The sequence below is a fragment of the Perca flavescens genome, chromosome 4 (genome assembly GCF_004354835.1).
Source record: "Perca flavescens isolate YP-PL-M2 chromosome 4, PFLA_1.0, whole genome shotgun sequence".
Lineage (NCBI taxonomy): Eukaryota > Metazoa > Chordata > Actinopteri > Perciformes > Percidae > Perca > Perca flavescens.
In genome coordinates this window covers 41,193,232-41,214,294 of record NC_041334.1, presented here as the reverse complement: position 1 = coordinate 41,214,294, position 21,063 = coordinate 41,193,232, and the positions used below count along the sequence as shown (strand labels likewise).

The 21,063-nt window shown below is 42.5% G+C and overlaps 1 protein-coding gene across 1 annotated transcript in view; it reads right to left on the bottom strand.

Moving 5' to 3' along the window:
• Window positions 1-10,460: 10,460 nt before the first annotated feature.
• raly (RALY heterogeneous nuclear ribonucleoprotein) overlaps window positions 10,461-21,063 on the bottom strand; it is a 152,375-nt gene continuing 141,772 nt past the window's right edge. Inside the window, exons 7-9 of the mRNA XM_028576498.1 lie at window positions 18,565-18,684; window positions 14,049-14,230; window positions 10,461-10,514 (exon numbers count right to left, since the gene is read on the bottom strand). Coding sequence (XP_028432299.1) covers window positions 10,470-10,514; window positions 14,049-14,230; window positions 18,565-18,684 — 347 coding nt within the window. The 3' untranslated portion in view covers window positions 10,461-10,469. The remainder of the gene's footprint in view (window positions 10,515-14,048; window positions 14,231-18,564; window positions 18,685-21,063) is intronic.

The window sequence follows — 21,063 nt, the reverse complement described above, 5'->3', positions numbered from 1 at the left end:
GGTGTAAACCGAGCCCTGGATATCCTGCTCTGCCTTTGAGAAAATGAAAGCTCTGATGGACCAATCAGGAATCTTCTCCTTATGAGGTCATAAGGGGAAAGGTTACCTCCCCTTTCTCTGCTTTGCCCGCCCAGAGAATTTAGCCCATCCATGAGAGAGAGAGAGAGACATCATGGCTTTCAAACGAGCAAAGTGGCTGTTGGTCAAGACCACACCCCCACCCTCCACCTTGCCCCCCCCTCTCTCCTCCTCAATAGCTACAGACTCAGAAATGGCACATCCTAAGGAAAGCTCATTGTGGGACCACTAAGGTCTATATAAAAGAGACTTCAGATACAGTATTAGGGGACCACTGAGGCCTATATAAAAGAGACTTCAGATACAGTATTAGGGGACCACTGAGGCCTATATAAAAGAGACTTCAGATACAGTATTAGGGGCCCACTAAGGTCTATATAAAAGATACTTCAGATACAGCATTAAGGGACCCCTAAGGTCTATATAAAAGAGACTTCAGATACACGAACCCCCATTAGAGAAACACTGATATAGCACATTTAAACAACTGTGGTCGACCGCTGTGTTGAACAAGACAGAATATCAAATTCAAAACAATCCTTTTACAAAACACATGAAACAACACAACACATTAAAAGACATTTGACACTCACACTCAGGACCAAAGGCCAGAGTAAAAAAGTGTGTCTTTAGCAAGGACTTAAGAGTATAGTCTGTGCCCTCTTGAATATGGAAGGCTATTCCAGAGGATGGGAGCACCCACCGCAAAAGCTCGTTCCCCTCTACTTTTTAGCCAAGCTTTTGGGACATCCAAAAGCTAGTGGTTGGTTGACCTCAGTGTTCTGCTGTGTAGCGATGTAAAAGTTTAGCTAGATAAAAAGGGGCCAATTATTACATTACAATACATGTCATTTAGCTGAGGCTTTTATCCAAAACAACTTCAAATTAAGTGCTTTCAACCCTGAAGGTGCAAACTCCAGACAACAAGTAGTAAGTGCAAGTACATTAGCTTTAAATGAGCAAAGCTACAAAGAGATGAAAGTGCAGCTTCAAGAAATATATATTTTTTAATTTCTTTTTATGTTTATCCGAGGTGTACTCGGAGGAGATGTGTTTTTAGCCTTTGGCGGAAGATGTGTAGGCTTTCGGCCGTCCTTATGTCAATAGGGAGCTCATTCCACCTTTTGGGAGACAGGACAGCAAGCAATAAGATCTTAAAATCGATCCTGAAAACGTACAGGAAGCCAATGAAGAGAGGCCAAGGTGTAGTGACAGGTGTAATATGTTCCCGTTTTCTTGTACCAGTTAAAAGGCGAGCAGCTGTATTCTGTACTAACTGGAGCTGATTTAGTAATGACTGATCGACCCCCAAGTATAAAGAGTTGCAGTAGTCTAACCGAGACGTAATAAAAGCATGAATAACTTTCTTAAGTCTTAAGGAGAAAGATAGGCCTTCACCTTTGCCAACAGTCTCAACTGGAAAAAGATGGATTTGACTACTAGACTAATTTGCTTATCTAATTTGAACGAACTATCAAAGATAACAGCGAGATTCTTGACAAAAGGTCGACTATGAGAGGCTAAAGGGACCAAGGCATCAAGAGGATCACTTGTATAGATGGGAAATGAACAAACAACAATATATGTATCCTATTAATAAGTAATGTCTGTGGGATGTATGCCCTGTGGCCAGTGTTGGGATGTAATAAAGTATATTTACTCACTGAAAAAAAGGGAAATGGTGGGTTGTTCAATTTAAAAATATGCATTTAATGCATTCTTCACCAATCATTTATATTTCTCTTTCAAACATATGTGAATCTTGTAGAATATTTTTAATTTTAAGCGGTGTACCTAACTCAGTCATGGTCAAAGGAATGAAAGAAGTTATGTTTTGTTCAAAATGTAAAGCCTTGCCAAATGGGAACAGGATCAACAACAGCCCAGGACTGTTGCACACTCTGCCATTTTCTCTCTTATGTCAGAAGGACCTCTAGAGCTCTCTACACAGTGAAGGTGAATTAAACTTGAATTGTTAATATGCATTATTTTTTACCAAGCTGTTATCCAGTTTATCTGCCATTAAGCAACTTGAGCTAGTTCATGTTAATGCAAATGTTGCCTACCATTCACTAGCCATGCTACCATCTAACATTAGCTCTAAAAGTTCTTTTAAAATCCTACTGGAACACTGGAAGTGAGACTGTGTTGCTCAGAACTAGCAGTGGCTCTTTTGCCTAGCCGTGATGTCTAATCAGCGAAGGTGAAGGGCTTCTGGTAATTGCTGTTATGGAGTGAAGCAAACAACATACTGTTGAGTATGTTCCAAGGCTGGATTTCTAGTAATTTGCTTTGTTTCAGAGGCCAATGGGATGTTAATGAGGATGTAGTTATGTTGTTAATAACCATATTGCTTCTTATTCATGACTTGGGGGATACATCTGCCTCACTGCATCAACATGTTTACTATATGCTTAACATAAATCTTGTTCTTGCAAGATTTAAACATTTCCAATATAACTTGACACAAGTTTATTACCATGATTTATAAAACTTGAGACATGAATAAAAATCAAAACATCACATTTAATGCCAGAAAAAAAGCGAATAAAATAAATTTTTATCAACAAACTTGGCCTTGTGTTTCTCTTGTAAAAGCTTAATAAAGTAATCACATTTCGTAGCACAGTTCTTCAGTGTTGAAATGCTTTAAGCCAATGAAAAACAAGACGTCCTGTTCCATAGAAGCAGCAGGACTGCTCAGAAAGACCTGGTGCTCAGAGAAGAAAAGACGAATTTCACCAGGGAGCAATATGTAAAACAGCTTGAGTCGTGTCAAGTTCATGAACAGGACCTAAATCATCATTTGTTGAAGAACTTGGTATGCTGTGCAGCAACACAGACACTTGTTTTTTAGTTTCATTTCTTGCCAAAGCAATTTGCCTCTTTGTTTTAGCTCCAATAGAGATACTCTGATAAGATAAATACTGAGATTCAGTTTTCACCAATATCTGTGTACATTATTGAAGACAAGCAACCAGGGTCAAATACAAAAATAAACATTTGCGCTGGTGTTTCAGACATTACATCAAGACAAGCACGTTTGTGTGGTCGATACGTTTCCTGCCAGTTTCAGGGAATCAGACTATTTGTCCGTACGGAGTCACTGAGTCACCTATTGGCAGGTATTCACCCAAACCTGTTGTTGTTCTTTTCACAGAATTTGAGTTCTCCTCTGCTGAGACTGCTGCTTCTCGGTCTGGACAGTGGAGGTGAATTTTCCATTGTGGTGCTGATCATTAAAAAATGACAAACTAAAGACTCAACTTTAATTTCTTATACTGCACTGTAACTTTTATTCGTGTATTTTATCTCTCAGTTCTTTAAATTCTTATACTGCACTTTCAATTCTTGTCTTTTAATGTTTTTAATTTGTTTTTAATCATTTTCTAACTGCTCTGTAATGTTTTATGTAAAGCACTCTGAATTGCCCTGTTGCTGAAATGTGCTATACAAATAAAGCTGCCTTGCCTTGCCTATGTATGTAATGTATATATGTATGTATGTAATGTATGTATGTATGTATGTATGTATGTATGTATGTATGTATGTATGTATGCATGTGTGAATGTATGTTTGTATGTATGTATGTATGTATTTATGTACGAAGGTGTGTGTGAATGTGTTATTTTGATAACTTTTTGACCTAAGTCTGCATGAATCGCAAATTTCCTACCATTTAAAAAAAAAGCAGTTTGACATTGGATTCATTCTCTTTTCACACACTTGGACCAACATTTAATTTAAGATGTTTTTAATGACTGAAACCTCTCAGGCTCATTCGCAATCATGTGATTATTATCAGCACAGAAAAAAATTTGTTTCAGTATTTTTACTTTTGAAATAATACATTAGGTGATAAAAGAGGGGAAACAGTCTAAGGTGATGAAACCAGTGAGGAAGTCAGTGTAGGGAATGGAGGAATTGAGCAGAAACTAAAGAACCAGTATCAGTAGGAATGTAATTAACGCACAAGATCCAAGTTAACACATTGCACAGGAAGGGTCATTCAATGCTTATGGTTCAGGGAAAAAAACTGTTGTCAGGTCTGGTGGTCTGTGCTTTGCTGTCTCTGTAGCACCTGCCACAGGGCCTCAAAATGTCTACCAGAGAGGGCAGAGGGCAGCCCATGAGTTTCTTTGCAATCTTTATGACCCTCTAGTCTGAATCAACGACAATTAATTTACTGGATTATTGCCGGAACATACATCGCCGCCGGATGTCCCTCGCCTTGCAAAACTCTGTTGGTTTGGGGAAACAACAAACTTCGAGCTAGCAAGCTATTTGCTGAAAATGGCAAGTTTTGAACAAGATTTGGATCATGCAAGGCAGGCCTGCATAGCATGAACTACTATGACTACTATTTCTGGTCATAGTTCCATTATCTTTATTGTGACTATTATTGCCACTGTTCATCACACCCCCAACCGGCACCGTCAGACACCTCCTACCAAGAGCCTGGGTCTGTCCCATCAGACACCTCCTACCAAGAGCCCGGGTCTTTCCCGTCAGACACCTCCTACCAAGAGCCCGGGTCTGTCCCGTCAGACACCTCCTACCAAGAGCCTGGGTCTGTCCCATCAGACACCTCCTACCAAGAGCCTGGGTCTGTCCTGTCAGACACCTCCTACCAAGAGCCTGGGTCTGTCCCATCAGACACCTCCAACCAAGAGCCCGGGTCTGTCCCGTCAGACACCTCCTACCAAGAGCCTGGGTCTGTCCCGTCAGACACCTCCTACCAAGAGCCTGGGTCTGTCCTGTCAGACACCTCCTACCAAGAGCCTGGGTCTGTCCCATCAGACACCTCCAACCAAGAGCCCGGGTCTGTCCCGTCAGACACCTCCTACCAAGAGCCTGGGTCTGTCCCGTCAGACACCTCCTACCAAGAGCCTGGGTCTGTCCTGTCAGACACCTCCTACCAAGAGCCTGGGTCTGTCCCATCAGACACCTCCTACCAAGAGCCTGGGTCTGTCCTGTCAGACACCTCCTACCAAGAGCCTGGGTCTGTCCTGTCAGACACCTCCTACCAAGAGCCTGGGTCTGTCCCAGGTTTCTCCCCAAAACGAAGTTTTTCCTCGCCACTGTCCCACTGAATGCTTGCTCTTGGGGGAATTACTGGAATTGTTGGGTCTTTGTAAATGATAGAGTGTGGTCTAGACATACTCTATCTGTAAAGTGTCTTGAGATAACACTTGTTATGATTTGATACTATAAAATAAAATTGAATTGAAAATTCTTTTGGGAAATAATTGTAAACCGACCGGGACCGATTGCCAGCTATGGTATCGATTCAATGCACAACCATAAAGAGGCCTTTACTCAGCAGTGCGTTGGAGTAAGGTCTGGCAAGTGAGACTAATGAACCTCTGAAGAGCTCCCCTGTCTGCTGCTGAGCAGCCGGTTAACCTCACTGAGATGCAGCACGCCAGCACACTCTTGGCGGAGGAGCGGTAGAAGGCCACCAGCAACTTTTCTCCCAGCCTGTTTTTCCTGAGCACTCTCACTTAGTTGCTGTGGCTTGTTAACAATCACAGTAATGATTGCAGACAGAGGGGGTCCTCCAAGAACCCCCAGGAATTTGAACCCTTTCCACAAGGTCCCTGTTGATGTAGAGTGGGCCAGGGTCCACTCTGTGCTTCCTGAAGTTGATTTTGTAGTGTTCAGTATCAGGTTGTTTGCTGAGGGGTTGCAATCATAGGTGTAATGGACTCGTAATGGAGAGCCGGTGCTGAGACTCAGCATGGAGGAGAGGTGGGGGCCAAGTTTAACAATTTGTGGGCGGTTAGTGAGGGAGTCAATACATCCCTGTTTAAATAGAGTAATATCATTTCTATCAGGGACAGAGGTCCAGCTTTATGGAACAGTTTTTCTGCTTCTCTTCCCAGTCACTCCTCATTTATGATAAAAAATGATAATACTTCTGCTAATGGAGTACAGCACTATGCCAATTTAGTTATGATACAGTGTATAGGCTTACTGCTTTCTTTTGTTGTTTTCTGTTTTTGTGATGCTTTGTGCTAAGTTTGTTTTGCTTGTGTTGTCTTTTTGTTTCTTTGTAATTTAAAAAAAGTATTTTTTAACATCGAAGGCAGGGGACTACAGATGAAAAATAGCCTTTTAGCTAATTCTGGCTTTTTAAACCCACGGGAAATCATGTGTTTTATTAATTTGCGTTGTCGCCTTTCATAAATAAACACAAACTCAATGCAGTATAAATAAGTTACTGTAATTCATGTTTTTTCTTCCTTGTTTTCTATATGAAGTAGCGCTTGGAATTTGGAATTAAAATTTTTTCTAGGAAGTTTGGAAATGGCTGGCTTCTTGACCCAGGAACGCTAAGAATTGCTAATTGAATTATGGGAAGAGAAACCCCAACTTTATGACATTAGGACCCATGCATATTCCAACCGTGACAGCAAAATGCAAGCGATTAAACACATCGCGGAGAAACTGGAAACCTCTGGTGAGTAGCCTACCTAACGTTAACCTTGTTATTGTTAGCCTAGCTTCTAACACCGTTATTTTATTTTAGGCAAAGCAACGTTAACGGTATTCTATGAATGTCATGGCTGTACTGTTATTAATTATTATATATAACAGCTCCACATTGTGTTCGCAATTGATTCTGTAATTATTTTAACTTGAATTAGTTTCTCTGACAGGAGGAGTTGAGTGTTACGTGAGTGACGGCTATCCCGCAGAAACACCCAGCTCTCATCCTTCACTCTGCTTTGTCTCATTCACTTTTTGTTGGGAGAGAAAAGGATCCCCTAAGGTGTTGCAGTGGGTCAAACAAAATGAAAACAGCAGGAGAAAAGCTGCTCAGCATATTTTTCTGAATTTTTACCATGACAAGTGACAATTTTAAGAGGTAAAAACACAATCCTGCCTCACAGGACAATTGTAAGAGGTAACCTGCAAGTCTAGCTCGCAGTGGCACAGGTGCCTACCTTACAGTGTCATCCCGAAATGTTTTTATTGATGCAAATTGTCAAAATGTTCTACTGTACTATACTAATTTCAAAATGGCCTTAATGCACATTTTCAAAATGTTCTTAAGTTTGTTTTCTAAATGTTGCCAATTCTGCATATGTTCAAAATGTTATTATGCAAGTATAAGTTTACAGACAGCAGACACTACATTGCAGATTACACATGTACATCTTTTGAGTTGACTTTTGAGGACATTTTAGTCCAACGCACAGGACTATTTTAAGAGGAAAAACACGAGGCATTTTTTTTCAAAAAATGTGCCAAAGATGCTTGTATGCTGAATGTTCTTACTCATGTAATCAAAAAGGTCTTAATGTTCCTTCAATAGTCTTAATAGTGTAGTTTACCAAATATTGCTAATGACGTGTATTTGTTGCCTTGGTCCTTTTCCTAGACCCACTGTGTTATTCAAGGTAAAGCTTAAGTTACTCTAGGTAAGATGAATCACTTATGACAAGAATTTGGTAAGCATTCAAACTTATGTCTTAAATAAAAACAAGTCAACTATAGGTTATGCCCTTCACATTTGGTAAGGGTTAGGCGCAGTCTCTGATGAGTAATTTAAAGCAGACACTAGGCTGTTTCTGTTTGCTACTAGAAATCTCTTCTCAGCGTTGTCCAACAGAGTTTACTTTATTTTTTTCCATTTTTTGAAAGTAGCAGTATTCATGTTGACATTGCTCTTTGAAATAAAGGTATTTGATTTTTAAGTTTGCAATGCTTATTTTGCATAAGTCCCGCACACTGACCATTACGCGGGACTTTTTCTAAACTTTTTGATCTGCTACTTCTGATGATATCCTACACACCTGATTGACAAAAGAGGTGTGCAAAAAAGCTATTCTACAAATGAATATTGATTGCAATGAAAACATTACATGATATTTTAGCAAACTGCTTGTCACGGTTGTGAGTTTCTGTTGGTAGTGTTTCCTGTTTCTTGTAGTAGTCTGTTTTCTCCATAGTCTTGTCTTGTTTTACTTTCTGGCTTGTGTTTTCCCGCCTGTGTGATTGTCCTTCCCCGCCCTGATGTGTTTTCACCTGTTGTATCACCTGTCCCTTGTTTGCTCGTTACCTCTTGTATTTATGCTACGTTTACACGTGGCCGGCTATTTTCATAAACGGACATTTCAACATCTCCGTTTTCAGAAAAGTCTTTGTTTACATGTACCCGTGTATATATCCCGTCAATGCAGCCAAGAGCACGCCAGACCTGTAGGTGGCGGTGTAACGAGAAGCTCAAGCCCACGTTAGCCAATCAGAATCCCGACAATAGCAACAATAGCAACCAATCACTTCCTCTTTCTCTCTCTCGGCTGCCTAAACCTCCGTTTGTCTCAGTTTACGAACAAACGTGCAAACGAAGATTTCCAAAATCTCGACATTGGCCGGAGTTTTTAGAAAGACTCGGTTTCAGAGGAGAATTCTCCGTTTACGTGTAAACGAAGGGCACAAACGAAGGGAAATGTCTCTGTTTGTAAAAATAACCATGTACGTGTAAACAGGGTCCTAGTCTCTGCGTTCCCTTGTCTGTTGTCAGGTCATTACTTCTGTGTGGAGTGGCTGTGTGTTAAGTCTAACCATTTAGTCTCAGGGCGTTTTCACACATACCTCGTCGACTTTTTAGTTTGATCCAAACCAAAATTACAGGTCTGAAACCTCCCCCGGACCACTGTCCGGATCAAAAGACCAAATTTTGGCAGGACGTATTTTTGTCTTATATGTGGACTGAATGTCTCTGCTTCAATCTCCATGAGATCTTGTTACGTCTGGTTGAAAGAGACTCCAACTTAATGCAAGACAAATCCAAAAAGACGCAAACGTTTTTACTATAGGACTTCAAACAGATTGTGGTGCTTCATTCATACAGAACTTTCTTTATTGGACAGTAAACTGTACACCAAACTCAAATCACTTACTTTCATGACTTTGTGGTAATGTCTGAAGGTCTACCATGGGCTCTGTAGCTCGGGTTACCTTGTTTCAAGCCATTCTAGCTTGGTATAGAAAGCCTGCAGGAAGACTCCGCTCGATTTGTGCCACTTCTCATTACTATTCAATGAGCTAAGCTGCTCTGATTGAACAGCTAGCCAATGAGAGCCTGGCTATCAGCAACCCAGCCCAACTGGGCGAGCTCATGAATAGTAATGAGCTCAGGCAACACCACGTCAGACTGACCAGCTTTTGTAATTGGCCTGATTTCTCCACTTATTTCTTTTCAGTGTCTTGAGCTGACAGTGGGGGTAGCAGTTCAAACACATATGGACCTAACATATTTCAAAAAATGCAAAAACGGTTTTGTGTGGCAGGGCACCTTTAAATGTGTGCATGTTTTATTTTTATTTTTTTGGACAGAAAAAAAAAGAAAAGCTAACTGAAATGTGGCAGGAAAACCACTACAATGTGTCTTAAAGGAAACCTTAACGGTAAATACAAAGAGGTAGGTGTGTGACGTGATCTCGTTGTACGAGATCTCGCAAGATTAAAACGTGACAAGATTTCTCTTTGAGGTGAAAAGTTGTCTCGTGAGGCGATGTGATGTCAGCGTGATGGAGCGTGAAATTACTATTAAAGATCCCCCTGCCACTTTTAAATCATTTGTGTGGCAACATTTTGGTTTTCCTGCGGAAATAATAAACGGCGAAAGAGTGACAGACAAGACAAACACAATATGTAAACATTGTAAGAAAAAAATGCCGTACCACTAACTACTACTAACTAACTAACTAACTAACTACTACTAGTCGCGGGTGCAGTAGTTAGTAGAGAGCTGTGGTGGTGCTGTAAGTGTTTTTGCATAGTGCTCGTGTTAGCCACGGTATACGGCATTTTTTTCTTACAATGTTTACATATTGTGTTCGTCTTGTCTGTCACTCTTTCGCCGTTTATTATTTCCGCAGGAAAACCAAAATGTTGCCACACAAATGATTTAAAAGTGGCAGGGGGATCTTCAGTAGTAATTCCACGCTCCATCACGCTGACATCACATCGCATCACAAGACAACTTTTCACCTCGACAAGAAATCTCGTCTCGTTCTCGTGAACCCAATCTCGTGACGCGTCACGTGGGTCTGGCTTCTCCCAGATTTCAAAACAGACCATAATGGCGGCTCATTCAGAGTACGATCTCATATTGTACTAAAATAGTTCACTGAAACGTGTTTCTGAAAACATTTTAAGAGAGAAATAGGCCATACAGTTGCTGAATCTGTCTTCATTTCAGATCAACATCGCACGAAACACACCAAACAGACTCGAGTCACCGACCTCGCCAGACTGTCTGACGCCCGATAATTGGGTTGGTGTGTCAGCGCCTTAAGAGGGAGAGAGAGACAGACTAGTCTCGTAGTTTTGAATGTTCAAAAAGCAACGTGATTCCATAAAGAAACACTCACCTCTCATGGGTGAATGGAGTCCATCTCTGATGATAGGCGACTGTTCTCCTGGACAAAACAACAGAAGGAAAGACCAGACTCTGAACACACACAAATATGTCCTGTAAGTATCTGAATCCATTATGGTTATGTACAGTTTTAGCTTACATACGGGAGACAGGAGAAGGCTTGAATTCTGAATATTTTCATACAGATTTATAAAAAGAACCCCTCTGTAAGGTGTCTCGAGAGTCAAACCAAGTCTACATCTAGGCCTGGAATTAGAAGCACAAAGCCCATCAAAATGTCAAAACGTCAATTTAAGAAAGAAAATACATGTTAGTTTTACTCAGGGGCGTTTCTAGGACATGATGAGGTTCGGGGCTTAGCCCAGACCCATTTAAATTAACTGAATGCAGTGCAAAACAGTGTTTGCATTGCCCAACTTGTTAATAGCCGTGTATGTTCATTTTAGCTGGCCAGTTTGTAGATGTTAGTTAGACGGCACCAACATTTGGCCAAATCATAAATGGCCTGTCAACCCAAAGGCCAAGGCTTTGTTTTGGGGGGTCTGGGGGTCCACATTTCATTTCTGTATTGTGTTTAACTACTTATTCTCCTTTAGTAGTAAGTAACTTCCTTAAATGTGCATATGACAATTATTCACCTCAATGATACATTAATTAATTAATTAATTTGAATTTATGAATAAACCCCTGGACTGTAATATTTCAGAAGTGTTTGAGCAAGATTTCTGCTCATGTTCAAAACTTTGTGCACATTCAAAATATAACTCATCCCATCTGTGTTCTCTGAGGTTTGGAGGAGTCGTGATATTTTGAGAAAAATAAAGTTATAATAGGCTATTACAAGAATAAAGTCACAATATTTCAGAAAATAATTGACCTGCACAATAGTCTGCTGTGCATTACGTGATTGGTCTGCTGAGACGGTAGATCTCAGACCGTCTGACAGACTCAGAGCCCTGTTTGGACTAGTTCACTTTGAACTAGTTCATGTAGAAAGTGAACTTCGCCAACACTGGCCAGAAGTGTATATTTGTGTACTTTGGATTAGTGTCCTGCCTCTTTAAAATATGTGCGCGGCTGTTTTTAAGGGAATGATAAAGGGATTTTGTGGTGGCCAGGTTGGCTCAGTGGGTAGAGCAGGCGCACATATACTGAGAGGCCATGATTGTCATGTTTCGTTAATGTTAGTCATCCCACTTTAAACACTAACATGTGTTTCATTTTGAAATGCTTCAGGCTTCCCATGACTGACATCCAGTGTTGATGTTGGCTCAAGGATCCCCTTCTTCCCTCTGTGGTGTCATGTTATGATAGCTGGTTCAGTTACATAATATTTAAACTGACAAACAATGTCAGAAAGTAGTTGGTCCAAAGCACAAGGTGACATCTTTAACTTGATTGTTGTATATGCCCAACTGTCCAAAAGCCAATGACAGACAATGAACCCATCACAAAAGACAACACAAAGCTGGTACTATAGGTGGTGTAGAAAAAGGACTTTGTTGTGGTTTAATTTTCTAATGAGCGACTAATTACAACATATTTTAGGCTACATGCTCTTGTCAATGCCAGGAATATTGATTGATTTGAAACTGTCCTCCCCTAAAAAACACCCACATGAGTCGTTTGTACAAGCAGCAATTATGGCGCATCTTTACGCTCATAGCTGCAGCACCATCTATCAGCCGTAGAAGCTATGATGGGAGCAAAGCAGGACGTAAGGTGATGAAGTAGATGAGCGCCAAATTACGCATAAGGAGTCAGGTTAGGGAGGTAGTTAGTCCAAACAACGACAGGACATTCACCCTCAGGAGACCGGGGTTTGTATCCCGTTTGAAAATAATAAAGGAAATGTTGAGGTGGCTACGACACGTACATGCACATGCATAACCGGAAGTGAATTAACGTAGCAAACGTTACCATTGTTGTGGTTTTAATATAAAAAATAATATGTGACTCAAAAAAATTAGGCAAAAAAGCTATGCAATCTTAATTGTAGCAAATTAGGATTAATGAGGGTTTTTTTATTATATTTGGGGGGCTTTTCCACCTTTATTTGACAGGACAGCTAGGTGAGAAAGGGGAGAGAGAGAGAGAGAGAGGTGGGGGGGAAGACATGCAGGAAATTATCACAGGTTGGACTTGAACCCCAGACCTCTGCGTCGCACATATACCTCTCAGTATATGTGTGCCTGCTCAACCCACTGAGCCAACCTGGCCACACTTCTTAACTTAACTTTACTAGTTTTGGTGCCTAAACTTAACCAAACTGCGACTGTTATGCAACGTTAACGAAGATATGCTCCTGTGGGTCGTATTTTCTGCCACCTCTTGGGGCGCAATTTATGAAACGATACTATGGGTCGTTTTATAGGGTAGGAACGAATGACCTACAGTATATGGTTTCGTATGGTTTGGCTGACTTCTTGATTGATATTCCTGTAGAGACGTTGTATCGTGTTACCACCGTGGCCGATTGGGCGAGTCACCAAGTCACTCCAACTGTTCTGCGTGAGCCAAAGTGTGTGAGCAACACACTCGGTATGTTGCATCAAACTATTAACTATTCACTTAAATGAAAGGGCAAGTGGAATATAAGGAACATTAGACTAGTGTTGACGAACTGACCGAAGAGTCGGTTAATTAACCCGAGTCGTGTCACTGAACCGGGAGAATCTTGTGCCATACGTCAATGAACCGACTCACTCCTGTTTTTTTACCTCTTTCGTGCCGTTGTGTGTAGCTGGTATTCTTCTGCTACTGTGTGTGTGTAGTAATCTAGCTCATTAGCGCCTCCACTGGAGTGGTGGTGGTAGAATCAATCGGTAAATGAGCTACCTAGACCCATAGACAGTAGCCTAGACCGCGCAGTAGGCTACTGAACGAGACTGAATGTAACCGTGCAACCGGCCGGCCCGCTCGAGTCTAATGTAATCAAGCGGTGTCTTGTTTCTCGGCACGTGGGTTAGGGTACTCCAGAGTACCCCAAGGGGGACACGTACCCCTTGCAGTCCTCCAGAGTAACCCTAGGGCACATGTGTCAAACTCAAGACGCGCGGGCCAAATCCGGCCCCTTGCAGGTTTTGATCCGGCCCGCATTTCAATTTAGGCTCACAATAAATTTAGGCCCACCTAGTTTTTGGTGCTTTTATTTTATATTTTGTCATTTTTTTGTCCTTTTTTGTCATTTTTTTGTCATTTTTGTGACATTTTTGTGACATTTTTGACGCCTGTTTGGGCAGTTTATGCGCTTTTTTCAATAATTTAGGCACTTTGTTTTAACGATTTGGACGCTTTGCTAAATTGTTGGCCACTTTTTCTGAAGTTTTTGACACTTTTTACAAGGTTTTTGACACTTTCTGATGTTTTTGTCACTTTTTCAGACAATTTTGATGCTTTTTTTCAGCCTTTTTCCAACTCTTTTGGCACTTTATTCAACGTATTTGTCGCTGGCTGAGGAACGTTTTTGCCAAACAGTAAACCCAGACAGTAAACTGACAGGAGTCCTCACTATTTACAAGATCATTTCCATCTGATCATACTTGCACACACAAACACACACAGGTGTAAATACCTGCATGTGGTCGTAGGCGTCGTCCTGCGTGTGTTCTCCCTCCTCCTCTTCCTCCTCTTCCTCGTATTTGTCCTCTTCAGCTTCGCTGTTCTGTCTGTTTGCCTCCTCGCCCTCCAGCTCTGAGCTCGACTCGTCGTCCTGCCACACCTCGTTGCTCTTACGCTCCTCTGCCTTCCTCAGCTCTGCACCAACACACACAGACAGACAGGCACAGAGACCCAGAGGTTAAGAAAATGTGGAACATTTTGAGACCCTGTTTACACATTCATGGTTATTTTTACAAACGGAGACATTTCCCTTCGTTTGTGCCCTTCGTTTACACACTAATGGAGAATTCTCCTCTGAAAACAAGTCTTTCTAAAACCTCTTGAACCTTTTTGAAATCTTCGTTTGCACGTAAGATGAGACAAACGGAGGTTTAGGCAACTGAGAGAGAAAAAGAGGAAGTGATTGGTTGCTGTTGTTGCTATTTTCTGAATTCTGATTGGCTAACGTGGGCTTGAGCTTCTCGTTACACCGCTACCTACAGGTCTGGAGTGCTCTTGGCTGCATATATTTTTTACACAAGTACATGTAAATGAAGACTTTTCTGAAAACTGACATGTGACATGTTATTTTTGAAAACGGAGAGGTTGAAATGTTTGTTTATGAAAATAGCCGGCCACGTGGAAACGTAGCATGAGTGGTTACAATGAAAGGAGCTTAATTTCTTCCTCTCATTTCTCCTTATTTGGGCAAAGGAAATCTTCACGATTAAAAAGGAGGTACTGATTTGAGGTTTGGATTAAGAGTTTAATGTGTTTTTTATTGTGTCTTGTGCAACAATGGTTAAGAAACAACAAACCTACACACAATACTCACATGCTCTATATCACATGTGTCAAACTCGAGGCCCGCGGGCCAAATCCGGACCCTCACAGATTATGATCCGGCCCACATCTCAATTTAGGTTCACAATACATTTTGGCCAACCTCGCTTTTTCCGAAGTTTTTGGGCGCTTTTATTCTGTGATGGCTGAGGATTTTTCTCCTGACTTCTTTAGGACTTTATGTCGACCAAACTGTAAGTGAGAAGACTATATGACACATGCAATAAAACAAATAAAATAAAAGCCTATCAATAAACTAAACATGTCTGGCCCTTGATGTGATTCTTATTTTCCAGTGTGGCCCTCTGGGAAGTTGAGTTTGACACTCCTGCTCTATATGATCCTATGCAGAGCCTGAAATTAACAGCTGACCACGCGCCAAATGCGGGTGAATTTTGTAACTGGCGGGTAACACTGTTGATTCATTAGGTTCTTTTTAGGCAACTCTTCTTCTTTTACATTTCAACGAAGTCCGCCATTTCGTTGGATTTTAGCTAAAAATGTGGCGGCACATTACTGGGGTAAAGAGGTCAGCTGAAACCTGTAGGGGGAGCTCTATAGAGAAACCTGTAGGGGGGCTCTATAGAGAAACCTGTAGGGGGCTCTATAGAGAAACCTGTAGGGGGAGCTCTATAGAGAAACCTGTAGGGGGGCTCTATAGAGAAACCTGTAGGGGGCTCTATAGAGAAACCTGTAGGGGGGCTCTATAAAGACACCTGTAGGGGGGGCTCTATAGAGAAACCTGTAGGGGGCTCTATAGAGAAACCTGTAGGGGGCTCTATAAAGACACCTGTAGGGGGCTCTATAGAGAAACCTGTAGGGGGGGCTCTATAGAGAAACATGTAGGGGAGCTCTATAGAGAAACCTGTAGGGGGGAGCTCTATAGAGAAACATGTAGGGGGGGGGGGGCTCTAGAGAAACCTGTGGGGGCTCTATAGAGAAACCTGTAGGGGGGGCTCTATAGAGAAACCTGTAGGGGGGCTCTATAGAGAAACCTGTAGGGGGCTCTATAGAGAAACCTGTAGGGGGGGCTCTATAGAGAAACCTGTAGGGGGCTCTATAGAGAAACATGGGGGGGCTCTATAGAGAAACCTGTGGGGGGGAGCTCTATAGAGAAACCTGTGGGGGGGCTCTATAGAGAAACCTGTAGGGGGCTCTATAGAGAAACCTGTAGGGGGGGCTCTATAGAGAAACCTGTGGGGGGGGAGCTCTATAGAGAAACCTAGGGGGGGGGGCTCTATAGAGAAACAAGTTGGGGGGGGGGCTCTATAGAGAAACCTGTAGGGGGCTCTATAGAGAAACCTGTAGGGGGGGGGGCTCTATAGAGAAACATGTAGGGGGGGGGGCTCTATAGAGAAACCTGTAGGGGAGCTCTATAGAGAAACCTGTAGGGGGGGCTCTATAGAGAAACCTGTAGGGGAGCTCTATAGAGAAACCTGTAGGGGGGAGCTCTATAGAGAAACATGTAGGGGGGGGGCTCTATAGAGAAACCTGTAGGGGGGCTCTATAGAGAAACATGTAGGGGGGGCTCTATAGAGAAACCTGTAGGGGGAGCTCTATAGAGAAACTTGTAGGGGGCTCTATAGAGAAACCTGTAGGGGGAGCTCTATAGAGAAACCTGTAGGGGGAGCTCTATAGAGAAACATGGGGGGGGGGCTCTATAGAGAAACCTGTAGGGGGAGCTCTATTGAGAAACCTGTAGGGGGCTCTATAGAGAAACCTGTAGGGGGGCTCTATAGAGAAACCTGTAGGGGGGGCTCTATAGAGAAACCTGTGGGGGGCTCTATAGAGAAACCTGTGGGGGCTCTATAGAGAAACATGTAGGGGGGGCTCTATAGAGAAACCTGTAGGGGGCTCTATAGAGAAACATGTAGGGGGGGGGGCTCTATAGAGAAACCTGTAGGGGGCTCTATAGAGAAACCTGTGGGGGGGGCTCTATAGAGAAACCTGTGGGGGGCTCTATAGAGAAACATGTAGGGGGGGCTCTAGAGAAACCTGTGGGGGGCTCTATAGAGAAACCTGTAGGGGGCTCTATAGAGAAACATGTAGGGGGGGCTCTATAGAGAAACCTGTAGGGGGCTCTATAGAGAAACCTGTAGGGGGCTCTATAGAGAAACATGTAGGGGGGGGGCTCTATAGAGAAACCTGTAGGGGGGCTCTATAGAGAAACATGTAGGGGGGCTCTATAGAGAAACCTGTAGGGGGGCTCTATAGAGAAACATGTAGGGGGAGCTCTATAGAGAAACATGTAGGGGGGGGGCTCTATAGAGAAACCTGTAGGGGGGGGGGCTCTATAGAGAAACCTGTAGGGGAGCTCTATAGAGAAACCTGTAGGGGGGGCTCTATAGAGAAACCTGTAGGGGGGCTCTATAGAGAAACCTGTAGGGGAGCTCTATAGAGAAACCTGTGGGGAGCTCTATAGAGAAACATGTGGGGGGCTCTATAGAGAAACCTGTGGGGGGCTCTATAGAGAAACATGGGGGGGCTCTATAGAGAAACCTGTAGGGGGAGCTCTATAGAGAAACTTGTAGGGGGCTCTATAGAGAAACCTGTAGGGGGAGCTCTATAGAGAAACATGTAGGGGGGGGCTCTATAGAGAAACCTGTAGGGGGGGGCTCTATAGAGAAACTTGTAGGGTGGAGCTCTATAGAGACACCTGTAGGGGGGGCTCTATAGAGACACCTGTAGGGGAGCTCTATAGAGAAACCTGTAGGGGGGGCTCTATAGAGAAACCTGTAGGGGGTGGGGACTCTATAGAGAAACATGTAGGGGAGAGCTCTATAGAGACACCTGTAGGGGGGGCTCTATAGAGAAACCTGTAGGGGGAGCTCTATAGAGAAACCTGTAGGGGGTGGGGACTCTATAGAGAAACATGTAGGGGGGGGGGGCTCTATAGAGAAACCTGTAGGGGGCTCTATAGAGAAACCTGTAGGGGGGGCTCTATAGAGAAACCTGTAGGGGGTGGGGACTCTATAGAGAAACATGTAGGGGGGGGGGGGCTCTATAGAGAAACCTGTAGGGGGCTCTATAGAGAAACATGTCAGCAAAAAGCCAGAAAACAGACGAAATGGCCCAAACTACATTGCGCCCCTTTAAGTAAAGACAGGCAGAGCTGAGCTAAACCTGAACATCACCTTTAAATACAACTAAGAAAGATTTGTAACTTTTCCAAAAGAAATACATCCTCCACATATTAATAAGAAATAAAAACACTATCAAATCTAATGTAGGTTTCTCTTTCTTTCATCACTACCTGGGCAGACTTTTGCTTGCACATGATTTGTGTCTGTGGCAGAATGTCTTAGTTTCAGCAGGTATGTCATCATAAGTTGGGCCTGATTTATTATGTATAAAAAACTTTTTCCATTGAGTTGGGATATAAAAAAGGCACATATGTTGTTAGAAGACATCACAGGAAGTGACATCAGTGTTCTTTCTCTGTGTGTGTGTGTGAGAGAGAGAGAGAGAGAGAGAGTGTGTGTGTCTGTGTGTATGTGTGAGAGAGAGGGAGAGAGAGAGTGTGTGTGTGTGTCTGTGTGTATGTGTACGTGTATGTGTTTGTGTTTGTGTCTGTGTCTGTGTGTGTTTGTGTCTGTGTGTGTTTGTTTCTGTGTGTGTTGTGTTTGTGTGTGTGTGTGTGTGTGTACCTGTAGCAGTGATGTGTGTGTCGTCTGTGATCTGCTCCAGTCTGCCCAGCAAAGATTCGATGTTGGCTTTAATCTGAGTCAACTCTGACTTGATCGCCTGAAGCTCTGCACCTTTCACTGCTGGAAGAGAGACAGAGACAGAGAAAGATATGGGGTTGAGAGACAGACAGAAACAGAGACAGACAGACAGACAGACACATGCGGTTGAAAAAAGGAGTTTGGTTACTGTAGAAGTCGATGAGAAGTGACCCACTTCTCACTTTGATTTATGATCTCTGTCAACATTGTCATAATGAGTTTATGGTCTCAATCGCTAGTTTTAATTCTTCTGCAACACAGAATGATGTTCATTTTTTTTATTATGGTCTCGTTGATTTTAAAATCAATGATAAAGCAGAGGGTGTTTTAGGGCGTGGCTATGATGTGATGTCATATGAGCATGTATCCATTATTACAGCTACAGGACCTCAGGAGATCAGTCATATGAGCATGTGCAGTGCAGTTTGCTCGCGTCCATTATGCACGTTCATCATGCCTAGTTTAATAACTCTGGATTTGGCTACTAGTGAATGTTAAAAATGTTAAAAACTTGATGTTTTAAACAAGGACCCCTTAAGTGTTCGGGCTGGTAAGTTGATGTACCCGAAAAAAAATGCCATGAGGTAATTGTTGTTATATTTTTCACAATTATGATATTTTAGAGTGATTTTGTTTTATAAAATAGTTTTTTTTTTAAGGATAGTTTTACATTCACTCTCTCAGTATTCCTTCCTTTTCTTTTCAACTAGTTTGCTCTTTCCTATGATTCCTCTCCTCACCCCTTCTCTTTTCTGCCTCATCTCATTCGTTTAACCTCTCTCTCTTTCTCTCTCTCTCTCTCCCTCTCTGTCTCCCTCTCTCTCTATCTATTTGCATCTCATGTCTATGTTCACTGATTCCATCACTTTTTTTTTTCTCCACCATCTTATCATCCCACATTTTCACTTCCTCCCTCTTTTCTTTTCTTCTTTCCTTGTTTTTCTCTCTGTTCTCCCTCTCTCTCTGTCTCTCTCTCTCTCTCCCTCCCATCGAAAACGAGCCAGACAGACAGACAGACAGAGAGAGACAGACACTCACTCACACACACACACACACACACACACACACACACACACACACACACACACACACACACACACACAGTGTTAGTAAGTCCTCATTGCATGAACAGTCTGATCTATTAAAACTCCTCCCAATCTGGTTTCAAATTCTGACATTTTGTCAACACACTGAACCCTAACTAAGATACAGTAAAATGAAAACCCTAACCCTAGATTGGGTGGCAGTGTTAGTCTCCAAGTTCAGACCAAAGGAGACGCGGTTGCTCTGGTTGTCCCTTGGCCAATACATTTGCTTAAAAACAAATAATACAAATACGTAGAGTTCCTGGTAAGTTTTGAGCTCAACTTGTCTAAAAGTAGCTTAACAATGATGCGCGAGAGAGAAGTCCAGACATCAGTCGTTCTGCTCTCCACTCAGTTTCTCTATCCTCTGTCAGCTGTCAGTGAGGATTTAAACACCAGGAGCACATAATGCTCCTGGAGACGCATGTGGAATGTCTCAGAAAAGAATCAAAGGCACATATGAATAGTAGAAGTAATAGTGCACATGTCCAAATTGAGCTGAACGTTTTGATGTTCGAATTAAGTTTTTATGTGGAAAAATATGGAACTAGTTAAGTGCCAAAAAAATGTGACGTGCATTTTCCGGCATTTACAACAAGACTTCTGAAATCCAAACTTAATGCACCACCTGTCTAAGCTAAAGTTTAACAGTTCACATCGTTTTAACCTCGTCTGGATCCCATTTGCTCGAAAGTAAAGACCATGTTAGTTTAAAATAGTGCAAATGTATAGCAAGTAGTAGGCTAGTAGTATATACAGCTTTGACACGCAGGGTTAGAATTGGTATGTTCTATGGTTTCAATAGCAAATCCTGGTTCAGATTAAAAAATATAAATATAAATACAGTACGTTGCTACAAACCTGTCCTCACCCAGAAAACAACCGTATAGGTTAATTGTGCAAGCAGCTCATAACGACCCACAATTACGTTTCTTGTTAGGCGGCGACCTGTCCTGGCTGTAGTAATTATCATGAGAGCAAACGAGGAAGTGAGGTGACAAAGTATAAGAACGCCACATTTTGCGTAAGGAGGTAGGCTGGGGTGGGAGGGTGGCAGTGTTGTAGTCAAGACAACCTAAACCATGACCAAGTCATCACAAAGACCAGAGTGTATTGAGTTTAAAGGGAGGTGTGTTCGGGTGCATTCTGGGCGTGCTGGTCTTACAGAGAGGTGTGTTCAGGTGCATTCTGGGCGTGCTGGTCTTACAGGGAGGTGTGTTCAGGTGCATTCTGGGCGTGCTGGTTTTACAGAGAGGTGTGTTCAGGTGCATTCTGGGTGTGCTGGTCTTACAGGGAGGTGTGTTCAGGTGCATTCTGGGAGTATTGCTATCTTGAG